Consider the following 22,644-nt stretch of genomic DNA (forward strand, 5'->3'; position numbering starts at 1 on the left):
TGCAAGCATGATCCTATTCGATCTTGAATGGATTAAAGTGGCAATACTACTCTCTCTCTCATCCAAAAAAAAAAGTTCGTGAATGGTTCTGAGAACAAGTTCCAAGCATCAGCATAACTTACCGACCTAAATCTTACTGAGTATATCTGAGATCCTTAAAAACTATAGGACAACAGGAAAAAGTGTCTACCCGAATATCTTTCGTTTCTGAGACATTATTGGAAGAGTGATCGGAATTCTTCTGGATCAAATACAACCATTTTTTCATTCCGTGGAGGATCATGAAGAAGCGATTTCAAAAGAGTGATAGGTTCGATCCTTCATTGAGAATTAAGACATTTTTAATATTACATTGGTGGTCCAAAGTATAGCACACAGTTGTATCTTTCTACTCTCTATATGGCGTCAGTTTATTTGGTAACCTCTCTGTGGTTGAAATGGCCTAGATTCGACTCCTGTTTTGGACTGGAGTAATCTTTATAAGTCCATTTCAACTAAAGGCTCATACGGAGATGAAGATATTCTTTCCTTCCAAAATGTCGGTTTTTTTCATCCTTTAAAAATGCAAACCATCATGAGAAGTTTTCCTAAAAAAACTCCGTCTATGCAGAACAGCTTTAAGACAGTTTACTTCCATGGTGGATACTCATGCCTGTCTTCGTATAATTCTCCAAGCTTCCATAAATATTCAACTTAAGTGAGATCAGGGTTCATGAGCTAGCTACCCCTTCTATCTTACATTGTTTTCTTCACCAAAGTACTCCCACATTCTATTCAAAGATAGATGAATTGTTCTTTTGAGACGTTTAACAATTACATCGAGGGTATTGCTACTACCCTAGTATGTCACATCGGTGACGCAGTAATTCCATAGTAAAACCACACATTTACTCAATAAAATATATTTACATGCCTTCAATATAATTGCAGTTCTGTGTTATCGCTGATGTACGTTTCTTATATTGTATTTATCTCAGCAAATCATGTATATGCGATTGATACCTGGTCCCTTTAGCAGTAATCTCATCAATGATAGTGCAACGTTCCAGGAATGATTCTTTCAACTTGTGGAACAAAAGTCTGGAGAATTCGTTTCCGGAAAAGGATGAGGATGTACTTGTCGTCCATACTTTACCACAGAATCAGATTTCATCAACTGTTCTGTTGGTGTTCTGAGTCCAGATTTTTTTTATATACATCCCCCCCCCCCCAACTATAATTCGACATTGTGAGTTATAGTACCACTGTAATTGTGAACTTAAAGCTATTTATTATTTTGAGAATGGCGTCAGTTCATCCACAAAATCGCTGTTCATTATTTGCTTTCTGCCCTGGATTGGACTTTCTTGATGATTCTGTCCTTGGATGCAGATTTCTCTGCAATTGTTGCAGAATTCGAAATCTACTCAGTGCCGGCATTCCATTTTCTTGCAAAAATGAAAATTTGAGAGCATTTTGAACCTCCCAAACTCGTTGTCTACAGAGATTGCTTCCGTTTATATTCTTCAGCAACTAGAATCGTATAGTTCAGCCAATACTGTTGATCATTTATTAGATGAGTCTTCAAGGTAGCATAGGAGTTGGCTGTTGATAGTTTTTTAAATTATTTTAAAAAGAAATGAGGCAAAAGAAATTGGATAGAAGTTTGAAGGTAAAGATTTGTTACCCATCTTAGGACTTGGTTTTATATGAGCTAGTTTACAGACTGCAGGATAGATACTAGTGGAATAAGAAAGTGTAAATACGCAGCATAAAGTAGGAATCAGCTCTGGGACTCAGACCTTTGCATAGGAACACCAAATGCATTTTGACAACTAAGTAAAGAAAACTACATTATATTGTAAGTGCGCTGCAGTTTTTCCTGTTTGTAATCTTTCTGTTATACAATCATCGTGGATATCTGTAAAACGAAAGCCAAACAAATATAAACTACAATTACTGTCAAATTTTATATTGTATCCGTTATACGAATATGTTGTATACGAACGCTAAACAAATATAAAATACGAATATTGTTAAAGTTTATACGTTACGTTAATCTACTGAGTTAGCTATGCGGTGACATGAAAAGGAGGAGGAGGCTTTTAAATTGATGTAGAATGGAAATCCATGGATTTGTGGAGGTAGTTAAAGGATGCCAGTGTCCGTCTGAAACTGACTATACTAATAAACTAAATGTTGAGTACTTGAAGTGTAAAGGCGAATTTTTAAAATCTATAAAGTTGAATCTCATTCTCGACAAGTAACTCAGTTTTATCTCTTCATTTGCAGTCTCTCGGAGCAAAGAATTTATTTACTAAAATTTATTCATCTAGTTCCCGTGTAAGTCGATCTTTGACACACCAAGTGAGGTTTTTTCTTCCCTAAAATCTAGTTATTCACCACTCAAGTGAAAAAAAAAATGACGTACTCTTCCCACTGATGCCTATAAAATCATTGATATCAGTGATGAACCAGTTTCCCACCGACCTTTTAAAAAAGCTAATTCGAGTAAAAGGATCCCCGCCTACTTCTATTGGAAATAATATATATTTCCAATAGAAAGAAAGAATTATATATATATATATATATATATATATATATATATATATATATATATATATATATATATATATATATATATATATATGTTAAAGATACCAAGTTATTTTCAAATATAAACCTGGTTTCTTACTCCATTTCCCAAGTCAGCAAACAGACAAGTCAGTCAAGTTTGCGCCTGCAAGTGTTGCAAGTCTAGCTGACCCTGCTAGACTTGCAAAAGGTAGAATAAGCTCTTATTCTACCTTTACCACGAGTTGCCTTGGACTTGCACTACGTGCAGGGTCAGCTAGACTTGCAACACTTGCAGGCGCAAACTTGACTGACTTGTCTGTTTGCTGACTTGGGAAATGGAGTAAGAAACCAGGTTTATATTTGAAAATAACTTGTTATCTTTAACATATATTATACCCAAGGTAAAAAACTTTCTATATATATATATTCCTATTCATTCATTCATCTACTGTAATTCTTCTACATAGTGTTTCTCCATTTATATTTCCTGACAATTCTCACTTGTAAAATTCAACCCTAATATTATTTTCTTCCTTACACAAATATTTGAAATAAATAATAAAAATAGTGAATAATTTTTGTTCATTAAATTATTCTAATTTCCCTTTGCTAGGAAATATTAAATTATCGTTTTAATGATTTTGGTTTTCTGGAAATTCTTTCCGTGTAGTTCCAAGATAGAAGAATGTAATAGAAGAAAAGGCCTAAAGTTTTATTAACACATAAAACTACAATAACTCCATCCGATATACTACTATGTCAGTAATGTTAACTAAAATCTGTCGGTTCCGATGCAATACCACATACGCTGGATTCACTATCCCTTCTTTGAAATCACGTATAACTGGACATTATCGTGATTGCAATATCTCCTTACCTGGCTACTTACATCAAACCATAAACAAAAGATCAATAAAAACTTCCACGACTGAAATATCGCTACATGCTATGCAATCAAAACACACTATGTAATCAAAACACAAGCTGGATATGAAAAAGCTCACCATCATTGAAAACGAAAACAATTTACGTTGCTTAGAGTTTTTAGCTATAAGACTCGACCAGTATACAATAAACAAGCACAGGCCCTATATAATCGTACCTGCATGGCGATTACATAGCATTAATTATTCTCTATAACTTTCACACTAAACCCTCCACTACAGCTCATAACCTTTTTGCTTTCACTTTTCATAATCTGATGACGATTTATTGGAAAGGGCCAGCACACCGTTATTACTTCTGGCTGTACATGTGTAGTATAAATTTCCTGCGTTTCTTGTCGTTTAATTTTTATTATTTCTCTTTGGTTTACTTTATTATATTCTTGCTTTTCCATGTAAAATGTAGTGGTTTTGCACATTGTCCATTTTCTAATCTAATAACTGTCTTAGCTTCATACCCATGAGGCTAATTCATTATTAAATATATATTAAAAGACAAAAGATTTTCACGTAAACAACTTAAAAGTGCATCAAATAGGCGATCATCTTCACACTTAAGAATTTGAGGTACGTTTCTTCAGTCAATAACAAATTTTAATTAGTAATGGTGAGCATTTAATTCGAAGCCTTAAAATAGGTTAAAAGACGCCTGCGTCCTACATAAAGCACACAGGCCTTTTCACGTATCATTTTAATATTTCTCTCTAAAATCCTAAAACTTTTTTCATTTTATGTTTATAATACCATCAGTTTCATCCATGCAATAAAAGTGATTACTATTGTTTACAAAAAGGTAGGTTGATTTTTTTTTACTCAAGTTTCCTTTTGAATTAAAATAATGTTAATTATTTCATTTGCATTTCAAACATTTTTACACTGTTTTTCATATCACAGCACTTTAAATGAAATTTTATACTTTACTCTTTATCAATATAATGCTGTTATTATTATAAGTTAAAGATATGAGCAGAAAACCAATTTGATAATTTTTATTTTTCTCTCTTTTTTTTATGCAGATGATCGCTACTGCTATGTGGTTAATGTTGGAGACTATCCTTCTTGGTGTAGTTCTCATCTACCAAACAGTAAGGCACCAAAACCAAAAATTGTGTCATTTTTTTAAAATTCTATTTAATTGTTAAAAAGATAAGCATAAGTAATTATTTAATTAACTATGACATATTATGATGATCAATTGAAAAATATTTTCATTATGTTCTGTACTTTACCATCAAAAAACAACAATGACAACAACAACAAAAAAAAAGGAAGGAAGAAAAGAAATGTACTTATTGATGTTTAAAGTTCAAATCAGAACTAAATATAGATGTAAAATTTTTTAATATATTGACCAATGTTTTTGTTAGCGATATGTACTGAAATACAGCGTATTTTAGAATATTATTTTAGAATATGCTAAAATACAGGCTCCTTTAGCTCTAAATTTTGGAAATTGGTGGGCAGTTGGTCTGCATCCTTCTCTATCGTCGGAATTTGAGTCCATTTCTATCACCTCTCTAGGCGATATGGTGACGAGAATACAAGACAACTTCTGCAATCTCATCTAACTAAAACCCTAGTATTACTGTATGAATTTCCGGTGAGTTTTATGGGTTTTTTTTCGAGTTGCAAGGTTAAAAAATTAACTTGCTTAGAAGAAATTCCTCTCGTGCAGGTGACCAGAATCGAACCTTTATTAAGTCATTATTCAGCCTAGCTCATCTCACAGAAGTCACCATGAATGATGCTACACAAGCACTTATTACTTTAATGAAATTTTTAAATAGAGAAATTTAGCTAACACATTGCCGCCTGCTTCGCCTAGTGGTTAGCTTATCCGGTCTCCAATCAACAGACTGGGAATTTGAATCCTGACACGGACATGGATGTTTGTGATGTTTTCAGGTGGAATCTAAGTATAAGAAGAAAATCATAGTTTCCACTGACGATACCAAGGTATTACAAGTTTACATGTCTTATAAAAAATAATATTTTTTATAATATAATATTTTAAAAAATAATATTTAAAAAAATAATATTTTTTATAAAAAATTATTTTTTTTATAAAAAATAAAAAATAAAAAATCTTATAATGTCTGCATGATATAGGAAAGAAAAGGGAAAAATCAGAGTTATTATTTTATTGCTTCCATTAAAAATAATATTAACTGAAATTTATCTATCATTACTTCATTTTTATCTCGTGTACAAGATGAAATAACAAAACTCATTTTGTGATGAAATTGATAGCTTTTCAGTTGATATTCATTAAAAACAGCATTCTTTCAACTACGAGTATATTGAATCTCTCGTTGTCATTAAGTGTAAATGCGATTTTTTTAAACAGCTTCTATTTCAACAAACAAAAAATTTCTAATGAAATACTTTAAACTTGTTTTTTTTTTGATACAATAAACCACTTATTTCTCTTACAAAAGTGAATTATTACCTGAACAGATGTTTGTCTTCAACGTTTCGATAGACTTCTTTTTATTTCTCGTGTAAAAAGGGCACTTATTTTTCTTGCCTTGTTAACAGTGAACCTTTATTTTAGGTGATTATCCGATACTATGAACCTTCGACTGTTCGTTGCTTGATGGAGCCGTGGTTTCGAGAAGTAGGGTTTGCTATTTGCTATGGTGCTATAATGTTAAAGATGTACAGGTAAAGTATCATGTTCTCGTAGTTATTATTTTTTTTAATAATAATAATAATAATCTCCATTAATTTTTGCAGTTGAACAATGTTATAGGAAACAGCATTATAATCATCAGAATGTGATTTTCTAATTAAATAATTCAGCTTATAGTCATGTAAAATTATGTAACAATTACAATAAATATAGTTAAAATTATAACATTTACTGTATATCGTAAATTTATACTAAATGAAAAATGTTTAAAACTGTAGATAAAAACATTCTGAGACGGCAGTTCTCACTATCACAAATGAGAACATATGACTTACTTAACACTTAACATTTATGGCTGGATGGACCTCAATCCCTTGGATTATAATCCCTTCATCTCTATGAAAAATGGCTTAAATTAATGAGAATTTATCGAGCACCTGGCTCACCCATTTTAGGGCAGTGTGGGAGCATCTTTACTAATGAGCAGAGCCGCTTTCGGACGCTTGTCCACCTATCATTTTCATCGTAGTTAGATGACTCTCGAATGAGTTGATTGGGATGACTAGCTGCTTTGGTGAAATATGTAATGGCAGTATCACGGAGAAACATGTGAATATCAGGAATGTCAGCATCTCGGTAGAGGAGAGCATTCCTGACAAACCACGGAGCATTGAATATCATACGGAGACATTTGTTCTGGATGACCTGTAGCTTTTTGATGTTGCCAGGAGAGGTGTGACCTCAAGCCGGTGATCCATAAGTTAATGTAGGTCTAATGATTGTTTTGTAGATCCGTAGTTTGTTTTCGGTGCTGACACGGCTTCTTCGGAAGAGAGTAAAGTTGCATAATTGCGGAGTTTGCCTTGCTGCAGGCATAGTCGATGTGAGAGTTAAAGTTGAGGCGGTTGTCCAGTTGAATACCTAAATATTTGGTGCTGGATTTCCATGGAATAGTTGTGTTGAAAAGTTTGACTTCTCCGTAGTGGAATGCCTTCCGTCTTGTGAAGAGAATGGCAGTACTTTTGTCGGCATTCACAGCTATTCTCCATTTCCTGAGCCATTTTTCTAGGTTTGTTGCTGCGGTTTGCAAGCGCTGTGTTATAGGATTGCCATGTCATCCGCATAGCAAGCTGTGGTGGTTGATGTCGTGTTAGGGGCGTCAGCAACGAAGATGTTAAAAAGCAGCGGCGAGAGCAACGAGCCTTGAGGAACACCTGCAGTGATTCTTTTCAAAGAGGATTCGAGTCCTCTCAACTTGACCTGAAATTTCCGGTTTTTTTAGAAAGGAGTCCGTAAGTTTGATAAGGTAAAGCGGAACGTTGGCCATAAATAATTTATAGATGAGGCCTTTGTGGCAAACCTTATCAAAGGCTTTTGCTATATCCAGAAAAACAGCTCCTGTATGTTGTTGCCAATTGAATCCAGTAGTGACGAATTCGACCAGTCTGTGAACTTGTTGTGTAGTACTATGTCCGGTTCGAAACCCAAACTGCTCTTTCGGTATTGTATCGTTTTTGTTTACCACATCTTGAAGTCGATTGAGGATGATTTTTTCTGCAATTTTTCCCAAGCATGAAAGGAGATTGATGGATATGTAAATTTGCGGTAACTGAGGCGCTTTTCCCGGCTTGTGAATGAGGATTATATCTGCTTGTTTCCATCGGGTTGGAAAATAGTTTAGTCTGAGTATTGCATTTATGATTGCTACCAAATGCATGACAGCTTTGTGCGGAAGGACCTTGATTGTTTTGTTGTTAATTTCATCTGGGCGAGGGGATGTTTTGTTGTTAAGCTTCCTAATGATTGAGTAGACCTCTTTAGGCGAGGTGGGACAGATATTTTCACAGATGTTAGACTGTTGGAGCGCAGTACGGATTCGACGGTGAATTTTCTCTATGAAGACCAAATCCACATGCGCATAATTAGGACTGCACTGAAGTTGAAGAGCTTCAGCGAGGGATTCTGCCTTTTCATCGTCCCTATAAACTATACCTCTTTCTCCGTGAATGGAGTGGATATTGGAACGGTCCGTACGGATAGTCTTTGCCAATTTTCATAAAGAGTTATCTTCAGTTTTCAGGGAACAAAGTTTTCTTTCCCACTGTTGATTTCTGTGATCTTTTAGTGCATAGCGAAGTAAGTTTGATGCTCTGTTCAGCTCTTGGCGATCTTGAGGAGATAGCATGTTATGAAAGCGACGTCTGATTTTATTTTTGTTTCTGATTTGAGCAAGGATTTCTTCTGGAAGTAGGTTTACTTGAGCTGGAGTGGACATAGAAGAGCTGCAGTTAAGCTAGTTTGAATTTTGCTTTCCAGGTTGTTGACTGCTGCATCAATTTCTTCACAAGTGGAGATATTCGGCACTGAATCCATGATAGTGTTGACTGTAGCCTTGAATTTTGTGAAATTAGTAAATGACTGACTGGGAATAAGTTCCGGATCGTCTCCCAGTTATAGAAGTACTAGGTTGTGGCCCGAACTGAGGTCGTTAACTACTTGCAGCTGGAATTGATGAGATGTGTTTTTAAATATGGCTATATCTAGTACATCGGGCCTGCCATGTGATCCATAGTATGTTGGTTCAATCGGGCCTGCGATGATAATATTTCTCAGCTTAGCAAAATTGTGAAAGATTTTCCGTTGTAATTGGCACACCTGCTATTCCATAAGGGAAGTTTTGAGTTTAGATCACCTGCTACTATTGTTGCTTCCGTAGTGTCAAGCAGCTGAGAAAGATCAGAGGATAGCAGAGTTCTGCCTGGAGGGTTATAAACGGAATATCTTTTTAAGATGCCTGCATTAATGCTGTAAATTTCTATGCCAGTTTTTTCCAGATTAGTTGTAGGAATCTTTTTTATCTCATTGTAACGGATGTTTTTCTTGATAAAGATTGCAGTACCTCCACCTCTGGCATTAGGTCTATCATTTCTAACTAAAGAGTAATTTCTTAGCTTGGGATTATCAAGGGCCGCAGATGGGTCTCTTTAACTAACAGGATATCAATATTGTAGTGAGTAGCAAATTCTTGGAGTTCTAGAATGTTGTTGCTGAGTTCATTAGCATTCCAGAATGCAACCTGTATAGAATTTATTGTGATAGCCGAATTATCCATTAATCAACGAGAATATGACTTGGGTATTTTTAAGAAATCTGTTTGTGTCAGCCTGGTTTGGATTTGATTTGCTAAAAGCTGATAGCATTTCTCCCAAAGTGGCAGCAAGCATTGCAGCAGAGTTTTTGCTGCTTGGTATGGTTTCTACCGATTTGTTGCGTGAAGAAACTACAGAGGCATACGATTTATCAGGTGTAATAGCATGCACTTTAATTTTCGATTCAAGTTGTGTGACTCGCTTCTGAGTGGACCGGGGCCAATGCCTCCTTAGTTCTTGTCGGGTTAGATGGGTGGAGTGAACAGCCCTTGTAGTTAACTAGATGTGGGCCGCCACAGTTGGCACACTTAGCAGGAGTGGTTCTTGGCTTGGCACATGTATGCGAGGGATGATTATTTCCGCACTTTACACATTTGTATTCCGCCCTACAAAGCTTCTGCGCATGACCATACTTTTGACAGCGATGGCATTGTCCGGTGGATGTCTTCCTTCTGAGGTCTTCCTTCCTTACGACTGTCTGTAACCAAGTTACAGACAGTCTTAAGGTCATAAATCTCTCGTTGGTCTTTACTGATCTCCACCAAGACCAGAGGCATGGGCCACTTATCCGCTCTGTACATGCGTGATATTTTTATTGGTGTTAATCCTTGCGATTTGGGATCAGTGGCTATTTCTTCAGATGGTATGGTTTCTATCAAACCTCTGATGACCACCTTGAGGTTTTTTCGCTTTTAAACTGAAAAGCGTGATATGGGACTTTCAATTCATCTAAATGTCTGGTGCGCAGACGGCAGTCCGATGCACCTTCAGGCTGAATCCGGACTCCTTGCTGAATTGAATTTGATATTGTTGTTTTTCATCAACTCAGTGATTGATGAACATTTTTCTTTGGATCGTAAGATCACTGGTGGAATTCTCTCTTTAGGCTGTGTTACTGTATCCGTTTGTGCTGTAGTGTCCATTAGTATTGCTCTTTCTGAGGTCTGAGGCAGAATTTCAGGTTCTGCAGCTAGAGACTCCTTCTTTCGCTTCTTCCTACTGACTACTTGAAAGTCGTCATTATCCTCTAGTGTGTGAATATCAGCTGATGTGGTATTTTCTTTTCTGGAATCTTGTAGAGGGTCAGGGGATTGGCAGTCCTCTGATTCAACCTCTTCTATTTGGTGGATTGCTACTTTTCCTGGCCATTTCCTTTGCAGCAGGCTTCCTACATGTTTGAAGATTGCTGATAGCTGCTTGAAGTCGAGCTCATCATATGAAGAGTCCATAATTTGGCCTAAGAGAAAATAGCGGTTTCTCGGGTTTCCCGAGTAGTTTAAGAGTGATCCTGTAGACTTTGAGAGTCTACTAGCTAATCCCGTAGACAGCTTAGAGTAAGCCTCTACCAGCAAAAAGTTAGTTTATTATAGGTGACTATCCTAAAAACAAGGAAAAAGGAGTTTCGGGAACTTACTTGGACACAGTGCAAAGACCCACCTCCCTAAAATACCATTCATCCACCACTGGTCCTCATTGCGGGTGGGGCCTGCCGGCCATTAGACCTCTGCATATTTCATACAGAGGGGGAGATAGTAGGTCTCGAACTGTGTTAGTGCAATGCGAGCTTCCCGAAAAACCTTATATAAAATTCAACTAGGCAGAGTCTAAAGGAATACGTCCGATCACAACCACTAGAAAAACTCGATATCGAGAATATATATGACAAACTAGTCAATCTGTAGTTAGCATTTCTGATTTAAAAATAAAATATGGTGTATTTTGAAGTTATAAATAATTTCAATTATATTGTTCGTAAATATGGTATTTCCTCGGTATTCTTATTTATATTTTAAAGTTGTTATTTTGACTAAACAATTATGGATATATTTTTAAAAATTATAAAAATACTAAATTTTAGTTGCGTTATTATTTTGATGATGGCGCAGGTGAGTAACAAATTCTATTTTTATGACGTTTATCATGCATCACGATTATTTAATTTTCTTTTGTTAATTTTTATTTAAATTGTGCATATTTATATAAACTAGTGATTTGCACTGTATCAAGAGATGTATTAAGAAGAAATGAAATGAATTTAAAAAAATCACTCTTACACAAGTAATAACTAATTATTCTATTAATAAGGATGCTTTATGTGTCTGATACTGACTTATGAAAAAAAAAAAAAAACTTAAAGAGCTAAATTCAACGTGGGTTCTGCATTGATATTTGCATGGACCACTACTCACACGCTGCAACACAAGTGTATATTATTGGTTATTCTGATACTTTTAATTCATAAAGCTAGGCGTTACATTTATGGAGTGAAATGCACTTTTTTTTTTTTTTAATTAGATAGAGCTAAACGGCCTCGCCTGTTCCCTATAAGGGAATAAAAGGCTTTAGCAGATTCTTAGTCTGCAGATTTTTGGCACACTTGATCCTTTCGATCAAGCAGAGCAACTGATTTTAGAACAGTTAATCCTCTTTCGCAAAGAAGGTTAGTTTTGGTGGTAATGAGAGCTGACTTGACCGCAGAATTAACTTTAGCGATAGGAATTAATTAGTTTGTGTGCTACACAGCGAGTAGATCATATTTCGAAAACAGTGGCGAAATTTAATTCTGCATTTTTTATGCGGTGTATTTTTTTCTTTTATTCCAGATTATTTGTGATTTTTATGCTGAACTAATGCCGTCCTTTAAGTAATATAGACTGTATATATGAAGCACCAGTATTGTTAAAACTAAACGATTGATCTTCAACTGTCGTTTGCACTATTTTGATAATATTTCCGGCTATGAGTTTTAGTAGCAATTGACTACAGCTGTTGTTCGTCGATCGCTTAAGTAGAAAGCTATGAATTGCAGCGAGTGATATTGCACTGATGAGCGGAGTATTTTAGAATCAGACTGCATTTTCCTCAGGCTGTTATGCTTTAGCCAACAGTGATGAAATATCTTTTGCTTAATGGTTGACAATTATGTCGGCTCGGTTGCTATTATTGATTGGTTTAAAAAAAAAAATCGACACAGAATTTAAATGACTAATTAGCAAAATTCCAAAGAATATAAAACAAAAGTACTTATTTTATATTAATATTTAGGGAGCTTTCCCATTCTAATAAATTAGTTTTTTTTTCGAATATTTTTCGCATTAATTTCCTCATATTTCTCAGTTATTTCTTTATCTATTTGTCAGGTATTTGCGAACTTTCGTAGTCCATTTATGTTCAAATAAGGCACAACAAGAAACACGCTCGCATTTATAGGATTGCAGGGGGGGGGGGGGGGCGGGAGTTGCTTTAGTGATGCAGATAGAACATTAATAATCGAATTTTAATATAATTACATATTTCGGTTTTCTTTCCTTAAGCTAATATATTTCTTCATATTAAAATATTCCCAGATGGATTCGCTAGTTAGGAATCTGGGATTTTGGAAGACTGAATTACATTATTGATCTCAAACGATTGTTGAGTTCTCTGGTACTGTGGAAAGAGGTTCGTCATGATCTGGAGGTCCTTCTGCGCCGAATTTCATCAACGACTAAAACACCAAGCGCTTTTTTTATTTTATGATATTTTTAGAAAATGGATAAAGTATTTAATTGTTTTATTCTTGTGCTTATTCTATTTAATTCGCTTGACTAAATGCAAATACAAATAAGATTTTGTAATCTGTTTATAAAACTAGGTACATAAAACAAAAAAAATTGCAATTACATTTACATCGAAAATACGGAGAAGCTTATCACAGTAATAATTAGTTTTGCAATCTTTCTCCTTTCTGCTAATCTCCTCCACAGTAGTTTAGATATCCCTGATCTAGAATTAGTTTATAGCCTGTATATATTTAGAGAAAGATATTGTAATTCTCATCGATCATGTATCCAGAGATGGGTCTAAGTAGATCCAAATCTTAATTTGAGTGGAAAAATAGACTTTAGGGTTAAGATTAGTTTTCCATTATTCCAAATAATGCCAGGACAATATGAATATTAATACATTTAAATTTCGGCAATTTGAATGTATTAATATTCCAACAACAGAAAAAAATCTGTAATGTAAGTTATCTCATGAAAAAATATAAATTAAATGTAAACATGAACATTTTAAAAATTACTTTCCATTCGAATTAGGATGTGTTTTTCAAGTTTTATTTCATTTCTTGCTATGTTAAATTTCTAAATCTTTTACGTTCTGTAGTTCACAGTAGTAGCAGATATTGTGTGTGTGTGGGGGGGGGGAATAGAAACAATTTCTCCTCCTTTCAAGAAACCTGAGCAAAATAGTATTGGAACCATATAATTTAAATTAATAAGAACATGATAAAAAATTAAAGCATGTAGACACCCTGAAATATTTTTTTCAGATAAAAATCTATAATTAATTTTTTTTCTATCTAAAAAATCTATAAGGTAATTTTTTCCCTATGAATATCATCATCCTGTCATTCAGTTTAGTCAGCTAAATCTGCATTTAACGTTGCATTCTTTGAATGCAACGTACTTTAAAAATACTGTTTTTGTTCAAAACTGTTAGTAACGTCTGCTCTTTTAATGACGTACATTTTCTTTTGATTTTTGATTGGATCACATCCTTTAATGTTGTTTATCTTTTGCTGTTATCATTTAACAAAAAAATTCATCCAGGTTTATAAACGTTGCCATTTCATTATCACAAAACTCTATTCTTCGTGTATGCACAACTTTCAACATCATTAGCCACTGCTATTTTTTTTAGTCTTTCTCTCGTTTAATTTTGTTGCTTTCAAATGTTTATTTTTAAAAATTTATTATTTCTGCAAGGAACGGTGTGAGTCATTTATTTTTAATTAATTTCATTTCCAGGAGACTACTATTTATTTTATTTTATTATTTTTTTTTTGCGTTTTTATATTTCTGTTTTATTTATTTATTGCTTTTGCTGATAATGAGAAATACGTCACACTGAAGGTATTAATTTGATTTAGTCAATAATTAAATTTTGTCATCTTTTAATAAAACTTTTTATCGAATTCGAGAATGTTTTTCTGTTGTGCTTTTGCTTTCTTCACTTTTCATTGCAATCTTCGATTTCATTTCTATAAAATAATACTGACATTTTAAATGTAAATTATGTACAAAAAAAAAGAAAGAAAAAATCAAGTATACAGCAGCAACAAATATTGTGACCGTGTAGAACGTATTTATTTATTTTTTTTTTATTTAGTTATTTATTTAGTTTGCACGAGCTTAATCATGAATTCTGTAGGAAGCTCAACGCATTTCAAAGTGGACTGCGTTTGACGAGCACTCTCGACACAATGAATTTCTGAACCAAGATTTCATTAGAGGATAACTAATTAATTATAACTTATTAAAATAATTTTTTTGAATTTTTTACTCGTGTTAATTTGGAAACAATATCTAAAAATATTTCTCTTTACAGTCTTAGCATTATCTCTTCACTCATACATGGCAGACCGCATCTTTTCTGATCAAGAACATCACCAACATCTAATACCTTCACTGGTTGTTTGTTGTTTTTAGCTTTAACTCGATTCCTGCCATCTAGCGGCGATAACGAAAATTTCATGAACCTACCCATCCATCTATCGACGTCGTTCATTCCATCAAACTCATGATTTTTCGTTTATATTTAAAAAGTTATTAATATTAGGTTGTGACTCATACTATTATTAAACTCACTTGAAAACACCACACGAAAAAAATATTCTTACTAGATATCAGTTTGATTACCGAGTAAATTTTCGACCTTTGTCATATTCGTTTTATGTCAGAAAATAAAATCAACGAGAAAAAAATCGTGCTTATCAAGTATATACTACATATACAGTAATGGAAAGGAAAGCATTTTTTTTTTTTTTTTTTACAATCTGTGGACATCGTTATTTTTATACTAGTGAAGGTACTTCGATATCAAATAAATCAACTATTGTTTAAAAGAAATACCAACTTCATATTCATTTTTTCTCCCTACTGAAGGATACTAGCTGAGTTCCAGACGAGAAAAGCTCACCGAGTCTGCGTTAGAGACAAGGATTTACTAAAATATTTGTTGACCATCGTGTTCGTTGTAGTTGGCTACATGGCTGCTTGGACTGCTATCGTTGTTGATAACATCTCAACTGGTTATGGAATTTTAAACGAAGGCAAAACTACGTCCGGTCTAAAATTTGCAGCCTGCAGAGCCCCCTGGTGGGATTATGTTACAGAAGTAGGTAAGAACGAAATAAATTGGAATAAAAATAATTATTATTATACTGTGTGTTTATTTATTAATAATAATCTTTTAAATGTATTAATATTTTTTTGAAATTTTTGAGTCTAAAAAAATCCTTTACTGCTGCGCTTTTGCATTCCGAATCTATATTTCAGTATCGTCTGCTTGTTTATCTCTGCTATGGAAGTTTGAACACACACATGCGCACAGAGTAATTCTAGTTACTTTTATTATTAACGCAAAGGTTTAAAATATTAAAATGGCTAAAAGTAGTTATAATTATTTTATTTTATTTTTTTTTTAATGTTGATTTCTAAAATTATAGCTACTTCAGCACAGTTCCATATACCAACGCAAGCACAAGTGTAAATACGTAGCTTGCTTTGCATTTAATATATCATGTACGCATCATGTATTTATAACACGAGAAGGCCTAAAGCATGAATAATAAATACCAGGTTTTAACTCGACATTTTTTATTTATACTAGATGTATTTCCTCGACACGTTTCGCTGTCTGTATGGTTAACAGCATCTTCAGCAGGTTGCTTAACATATGTAAAAAAATCGATAAAAAATATAAATGCTTTCAAACAGCCGCTAATATCTATAAATTGAAAAATACTGGAATGAAAGAATCACGAGTATCGTGAAGCATGTTACGTGCATTCTCTACATTGTAGTGTAAACTCTGTATGTGATTACTGGTATATGCGAGATCTTTAATATTACAACGTTAATTAATGACTTCCAAATGTCGTGAAGGATCATTCCTTGGTTTCTATTTAGTGTGCTTTTTGAACGAATGACCTCGGAGGACCCGCTTGAGCCACCTGTCACAGTAATTCACTTCTAAGTAGGGCATGGAGGATGCTTACTAATCTACTGTTCTTTGAGGATGTGCACTGCGATTTCGCTTTTTCTTCCCTTTTGTTTTCAACATCGTCTTTATATACATTTTTTTTTTGTTGTTGTGGATTTCGAAACGTCTCCCAGTTTGATAAACGTACATCTTTCCACAAGAACATGCAATCTTGTATACACCCGGCTGTTTATGAAATGGAACTTTGTCTCTAGGGAAGCGTAGATAGCTTCGTAAGGAGTTGACTGGTTTCTGTTGTTACGGGATGGTTCTTTAGAAAATAAAAGTTTCTTTAGTACACTTTTCAATAGCTATTTGGAGGAATCGATTAAATAGGATTTGAAGTTCTTGTTTTCTTTGATTTCATAATTTTTAGTATGTTTAAAGCTCTATTTTTCAAGGTTTTGATTAAGTATAATCAGGTATAATCAAGGTTTTGATTATACCTAATTTTTGTTAGGTATATAAAGTTATGTTAATAAAGTTTTTGAGGGTGATGGAACGTGCTTGCTTGTAGATACCTCTGTCAGTGTGGGTTTCTTTCCTACAGACATCTAACGACAATCCTCCAGCAAAGTTTTTGTTGACAAGGATGTCTAGGAATGGTAATTTTCCGCTCTTCTTCTAATTTGAATTAGTTTCGGATGTCAGTAATTCAGAAAATATATAAAATCTTCAAGGTCTTTGTGGGCGTGTTTCCAAATGATAAAGATGACATCAACATATCTCCACCATACATGTGGTTTTAAGGTCGCCTGTGCTATAACTGATTCTTCAAATTTTTCCACTTATAAGTTGGCAATCGGAGGCGATAGAGATGAGCCCATAGTAACAACATATATTTGGTATGGAAATTTTCCTTTCCAAGTGAAGAATGAAGATTTTATTTAGGCAATGTTCCTGGAAGAGACGTGCGATTTCTGGTGGCAATAGGTTTTCAAGTATATCTATTGATTCTTCCACAGAGACATTGGATATCATGACCCGAAATATAATTAGGATCAAGCCTCCTCCCCCGGTAAAAAACGCTTTTGAGGATTTATTATTATTATTTGTAATTAAAACACTCTCATTCTGCTGAACTTTTTTGTTTCTTTCTTTTCTTTCTTTCTTTCTTTTTTTTTCTTTTTATGTTTAGAACAAAAGTGTACGCGAGTGTATTGGTTTGAAAGTAACTATTTTTGACTTGTTCCTACGGAACAGTTAGTTAATCGAGGAGAGCTTTCGATGGTACAAAATAGCATAAATAATTATTTTAAAAATAACGGGATATTTCTAACCTTGGGATATTTAACGAGCTCGCAAAAGCCGACTGTTTTTCCTTCCTGATATGAACCCCATTGAAAATCCCTAATTTATTCGCTATCTCTCTTGCTTATATTAAGTTTTTAATTAAACTATTAAAAACTTAATAATGATTAATTTTTTTTTTCATCCAATCTGCGAATGCTATTTTATACCATTTTTATGTTATAATGTGCATTTATAATGTATTTTATGTTATTCTATAATGATTTCTGATTTCTGAGACGCTTATGACCATTCTATAATTAAAAGAGAAGACGAAGGACATCAGAAGTGAGTCTATAAAAAACGAAGGATAAACTTGATTTTTATCACAGAAGTATAAAGTAGAATGATCTATATTTTAGAGTAGTATACTTTGTTGGTCACGTTAACGATATGATTGGCCATATTATTTTTAAATTTATTGCTTGTCTACTTGAAAAAAATTGATGCAGATAGGATAATGAAATGTTGAACATGTATCCAGGAAGAATGCCGTCACTAGGTAAACTAACTATGACCCTGTTACTGTTGGTTTCTAACTACTGTATTTTTTTTCCGTATAAAGTAACAAATTTTTACTATTGTGGAAGGCTTAGGCTGCGTTTATAAAAGACATTTTCTGATCTTGAAACATATAACAATGAAATTAAAAAAAAAATCCAATGGAGACTTCTGTGGGTCGTGGAACTTCATGGCTACAGACAGGTCAACCGTTAATTCTTTTCACCTAAAGAAAGCTTCACGCATGATTTTTTTTTTTCATCAACATATTGAGAGGAAAGATGCGAGGTGTTCACTTTGCATAAAGTGTCAGTTATCCTTGTGCTGACAGTGGCTACAATCTTAAGCTACACTAAAAGTAAAAAGACCTCGGAAGTACTCCGTGAGATGCAATGGAATGAGCTCACTCACTCGCGAAAGCCCATCAACAGAATTCTGTACGAAGCGCATTCTTTCTTTTATTGGTCTCGGTTTTCCCTAAGATTTTTGCTCCATTTTTTCTCAAAATCTTTTCTTTTATTCTCAGTTTGCTATCTTTGTTTCTTCTGATATTTTCCTTCTCATTTTATTGTATGTTTCTTTCTCTCTATTGGCGTCTTTCAAGCGTGATTTAGTTTAGCTTTTTTTATTACAGTTATTTTCATTTCTTTTGAAAGTCATCTCTCTCTCTCTCTCTCTCTCTCTCTCTGTGTGTGTGTGTTCCTTTAACTCTGTATATATATGTTTATAATTCTTTCTTCTTTCTTTCTCACCACTTCTTTTATGTTTCTCACTTTCTTTAATTCTCTTTTTCCTTTTTTTTAAAAAAAAAATATCTCTCAATATTATTGTGAATCCATTCAATATTTTTGCAAGCGCATGCTGTTCGCTCGGTTGTCTGTTCTACTCCAAGCGGAAATGTACAGCTGAGAAAACAAATAATCCACTGAACTGCGAATGACTGTGAAAAAGAATGTCTCTGCTGACTAAAGAAAGGACGCAAGAAAATCTTTTGGTCAATCAATAGTAAAGAGAAACAAAAGAGCAAAGATAAAGAGAGAGAGAGAACGTAATGTAAACAGTAGACTGCTTCAATAATGTATGGTTGGTTAATGAAAAGAAAAAAAAATGATAAAAAACTGCTTCCAGTCCCTCACAGGCAAGTCAGTAATTTTTGCACCACCTTAGAAAAAGGCGGAAATTGAAAAGAGGCGCTCGCACGCACACAGAAGGAAAGCGAATTTATTTTTGCATCCTTCGAAAAGTATGTGGTGAGTATTGATCGATACCTTCGAACTGCTTTTGCATTTCCATGGAGGAAGGCCCCTTCTTGGGGAATTTATTTAATAATTCAAGTTCCGGGAACATTCTTGTGAAAAATCGGACCAGAGGAATATGGAAGAACGAGGGGGGGGGGGAAGGAAAGAAAGAAAGAAAGAAGTGAAACAAAAATAGTACACTACAGAAAAAAAAAGACAGAAAACAGAAAGAAAGATAGAGGAGAGAAAACCTTGAGAGAGAAAGAGAATGAATAAAAGAAAAATAAGAGAGAGAATGAATGAAATCGATATGAGAGAAAGAATGAAAGAGAAATGATAGAGAGAAAGAATGGAGGAAGAAAGAAGGAGGGAGAGAATGAATGAAGGAAAAATAAGAGAGAGAAAGAGAGAGAGAGAGAGACGCAGAGAGGGAGAATTTAAAAAGAAAAAAAAAGGCAAGACAGGGCTGCACCAAAAAAAAAATCTTTTTTTTTTTTTTTTTTAGAGTATCTTGAGGATATTTTTCTATAGTTTTAGCAGTTGTAGTGGCAAGTGAGAGTATTGTGTGAGTGGAAAATGACACCGATTATTTGGAGGCTGAAAAGGCTATGGATGTGATGTGCTTGGAATAGGAAAGAGACGTGTAAGGCAGTCCAAGAAGAGAAATCTGATCTTTCCTTCAGATCTAAGTGTTATCAAATATAAGAAGAAATGAAGTGACGCATCAGCAGATGTCGATATGTAAACATTTGTTAGATTGTCGCTTACTGCTAAAAGTCTTTAGCGATTCTTAAAAATCCAGTTTATTATAATTTAATATGATTTCTTCATGAAAAGACATGCTGAAAAAAAAACCATTACGACTCATTCACGAAGCTCCTTATAGGTGTCATTCTGAAACTAAATCGCAGATATTCCACGCATAATAAAACATGTAGGAATATGAATTCAGCGAAAAAATAATAACAAATAAATAAATGAAAACGATGCATTGCTGTCAGGTGGCTTTAGACATCAGCGAACGGGGGATCTCACTGTCGATAACCAGCAATTATTATTATTATTATTTCACAAAGAACTGCGTGCGTGTGTGTGTGTGTGTGTGTGTGTGTGTGTGTGTGTGTGTGTGTGTGTGTGTGTGTGTGTGTGTGTGTGTGTGTGTGTGTGTGTGTGTGTGTGTGTGTGTGTGTGTGTGTGTGTGTGTGTGTGTGTGTGTGTGTTTGCGCGCACACATATCCATATTTCGAAAGCAGGCAAAGAAAAAAATCTGATGTTTGGAGAGTAGAAACTCGATCCACTCTTTTTTTTAGCGCTTCGTTTTCTGTTCTGCCATTCTGATAAAGCGCATCCAATATGGATTTTTCCTTTGTTTATCAAAAACTTTGATTTTCAAAAGCAAAAATTTTGCATACATTATTACAGTAGCCTTTCTCAATCATTTTACCGTGGAGAAATACTTGAAATAATTTTCAGATATCAGGGAGCCTCCTGTATAAAAATTATTATGTATTTATGTTTACACACACATACAGGGCTTACCTTTTTTCAATCACAGTCTCTCGCAGAACACAGGTTGAGAAAACCTGCATTCGAATGAAACATATAAAATTGTAAAGCTAATTATATTTTAATTATAAATAATAATAATTTTATTAACAAATATTAATATCATAAATCTCATAATGATAATTATAGCTACACCTTTTCTTTATTAATATAGTTAATGCTTGCCTTTTGTATACATTGAGGGTTTGGCAAGTTCCCGTGTGGTAGCCGGGATAAGAATAGCCCCAATGTAGCTCATGCGTGTCGTACGAGGCGACTAAAATGGGTACTCAGTGAGGATAATGGATGGCAATGCTGTAGCCAATGAAGTTCTAACTGAGGCTCGGCTATTGCTGTTACCCTCCTGCAATGATCAGAGTTTTATTATATAGCTCAATAACACCTTATCCTTACACTGTCCTCTACAGATAACGAGGAATGTGAAAAGCATTCTTGCTTCTCCCATCTAGCCGTCCTTTTAAGGGCTAAGGTTTGAAGTTTGTTTAGACCCTCTGACATTCAATTCACCTATTAGTCTTCTATAATCCATCACTGTTCTAGGTTGAATTTTGATACCATCTGTGACATTCTTCGCATGGCTATATGAGATCTGTAGATTGGACATCGTAGCCGTTAGCGACATCCATCTTTGTTTTTCGCGAGGAATAATCGGAGGTATCTTTTCTCTAGTGGAGGCGTTAGCGTCCGAAACAGGACTGTCTTCTTCCATTCCACCCTCTTTAGGTGGTTTAGAGGCTGCAGTTTTGCGTTTCTTTCCCCGAAAAAGACGGAAAGTTTGAAGTTTGTTTAGAATTTTTTTTTCAAGAATTCGAAGCTGCTCTATATATTTCTGAAGAATAGCTACCCAGGTAAGCAATTGCATTTACAACTAGGGCGGTTCGCTAGGCCTACCGTCGCTAGAATTGCCATTGTTGTTTTCATACTCTTTATAAGCAACTGTCTATTTATTATTGTAGCAAGGACAAGGCATGTCCTGCTCCACAGAACAAAGTTTAGGCCTAACTATGGATACGCTATACGATGAACTTAATTTTAAAGAACTTCTGGCAATATTTAAACATGTAGGCAATCTACTGCACACCAAATGGCCAGGAAAAGTTGTAATTCATCAGATAAAAGAAGTTGATACAGATGACCCTCTACTCTCAGAACTTCTCCCCAGCATCACCCAAGACAGCACCAGCGAACCAGCAACAACAGCTGATGACAATCCCCTTGCAGACCACAGTGATTACCAGGAGGTCCGCGCTCGCAAAAAACGCAAAACTGCAGTGTCTGAACCACCTAAAGAGGATGGAATGGAAGAAGACAGTCCTGTTCCGGACGCTCCCGCCTCCACTAGAGAAAAGATACTTCCGATTATTCTCCGACTATTTGAATTTGATGGTATCAAAATTCAACCTAGGACAGTGATGGATTATAGAAGACTAACAGGTGAATTGAATGCCAGAGGCATTCAGTACCACACCTTTTCACTTGGATCAGAGAAAAACCTCAAAGTAATGATCAGAGGTGTATCTGAAGATGTATCCACAGAAGAAGTGGCTGCGGATCTGCACCAGCAGGACTTACCACCCATTAAGGTCAGCAGAATGACCAAAAACGACAAGAATCGATGCCACTGGTACTAGTAGAGATCAGTCAAATTTATAAACATATATACGACCTGACGTCCATCTGTGGACTGAAAATCACTTTAAAACCATTAAGGAAAAGGGCTTCAACTGGGCAATGCCACAGAT

At 34.6% G+C, this 22,644-nt stretch overlaps 1 protein-coding gene across 1 annotated transcript in view; it reads left to right on the plus strand.

Annotated features, from left to right (window-relative positions):
* Positions 1 to 22,644, plus strand: part of LOC150109496 (metabotropic glycine receptor-like) — a 284,141-nt gene that overhangs the window by 238,789 nt on the left and 22,708 nt on the right. Inside the window, exons 5-7 of the mRNA XM_090408590.1 lie at positions 4,517 to 4,585; positions 6,055 to 6,164; positions 15,209 to 15,444. Coding sequence (XP_090264716.1) covers positions 4,517 to 4,585; positions 6,055 to 6,164; positions 15,209 to 15,444 — 415 coding nt within the window. The remainder of the gene's footprint in view (positions 1 to 4,516; positions 4,586 to 6,054; positions 6,165 to 15,208; positions 15,445 to 22,644) is intronic.

This window comes from Typopeltis vanoorti, chromosome 2 (assembly GCF_054136105.1).
Source record: "Typopeltis vanoorti isolate ZY-2024b chromosome 2, IOZ_Tvanoo_1.0, whole genome shotgun sequence".
In the NCBI taxonomy this organism is placed as follows: Eukaryota; Metazoa; Arthropoda; class Arachnida; order Uropygi; family Thelyphonidae; genus Typopeltis; species Typopeltis vanoorti.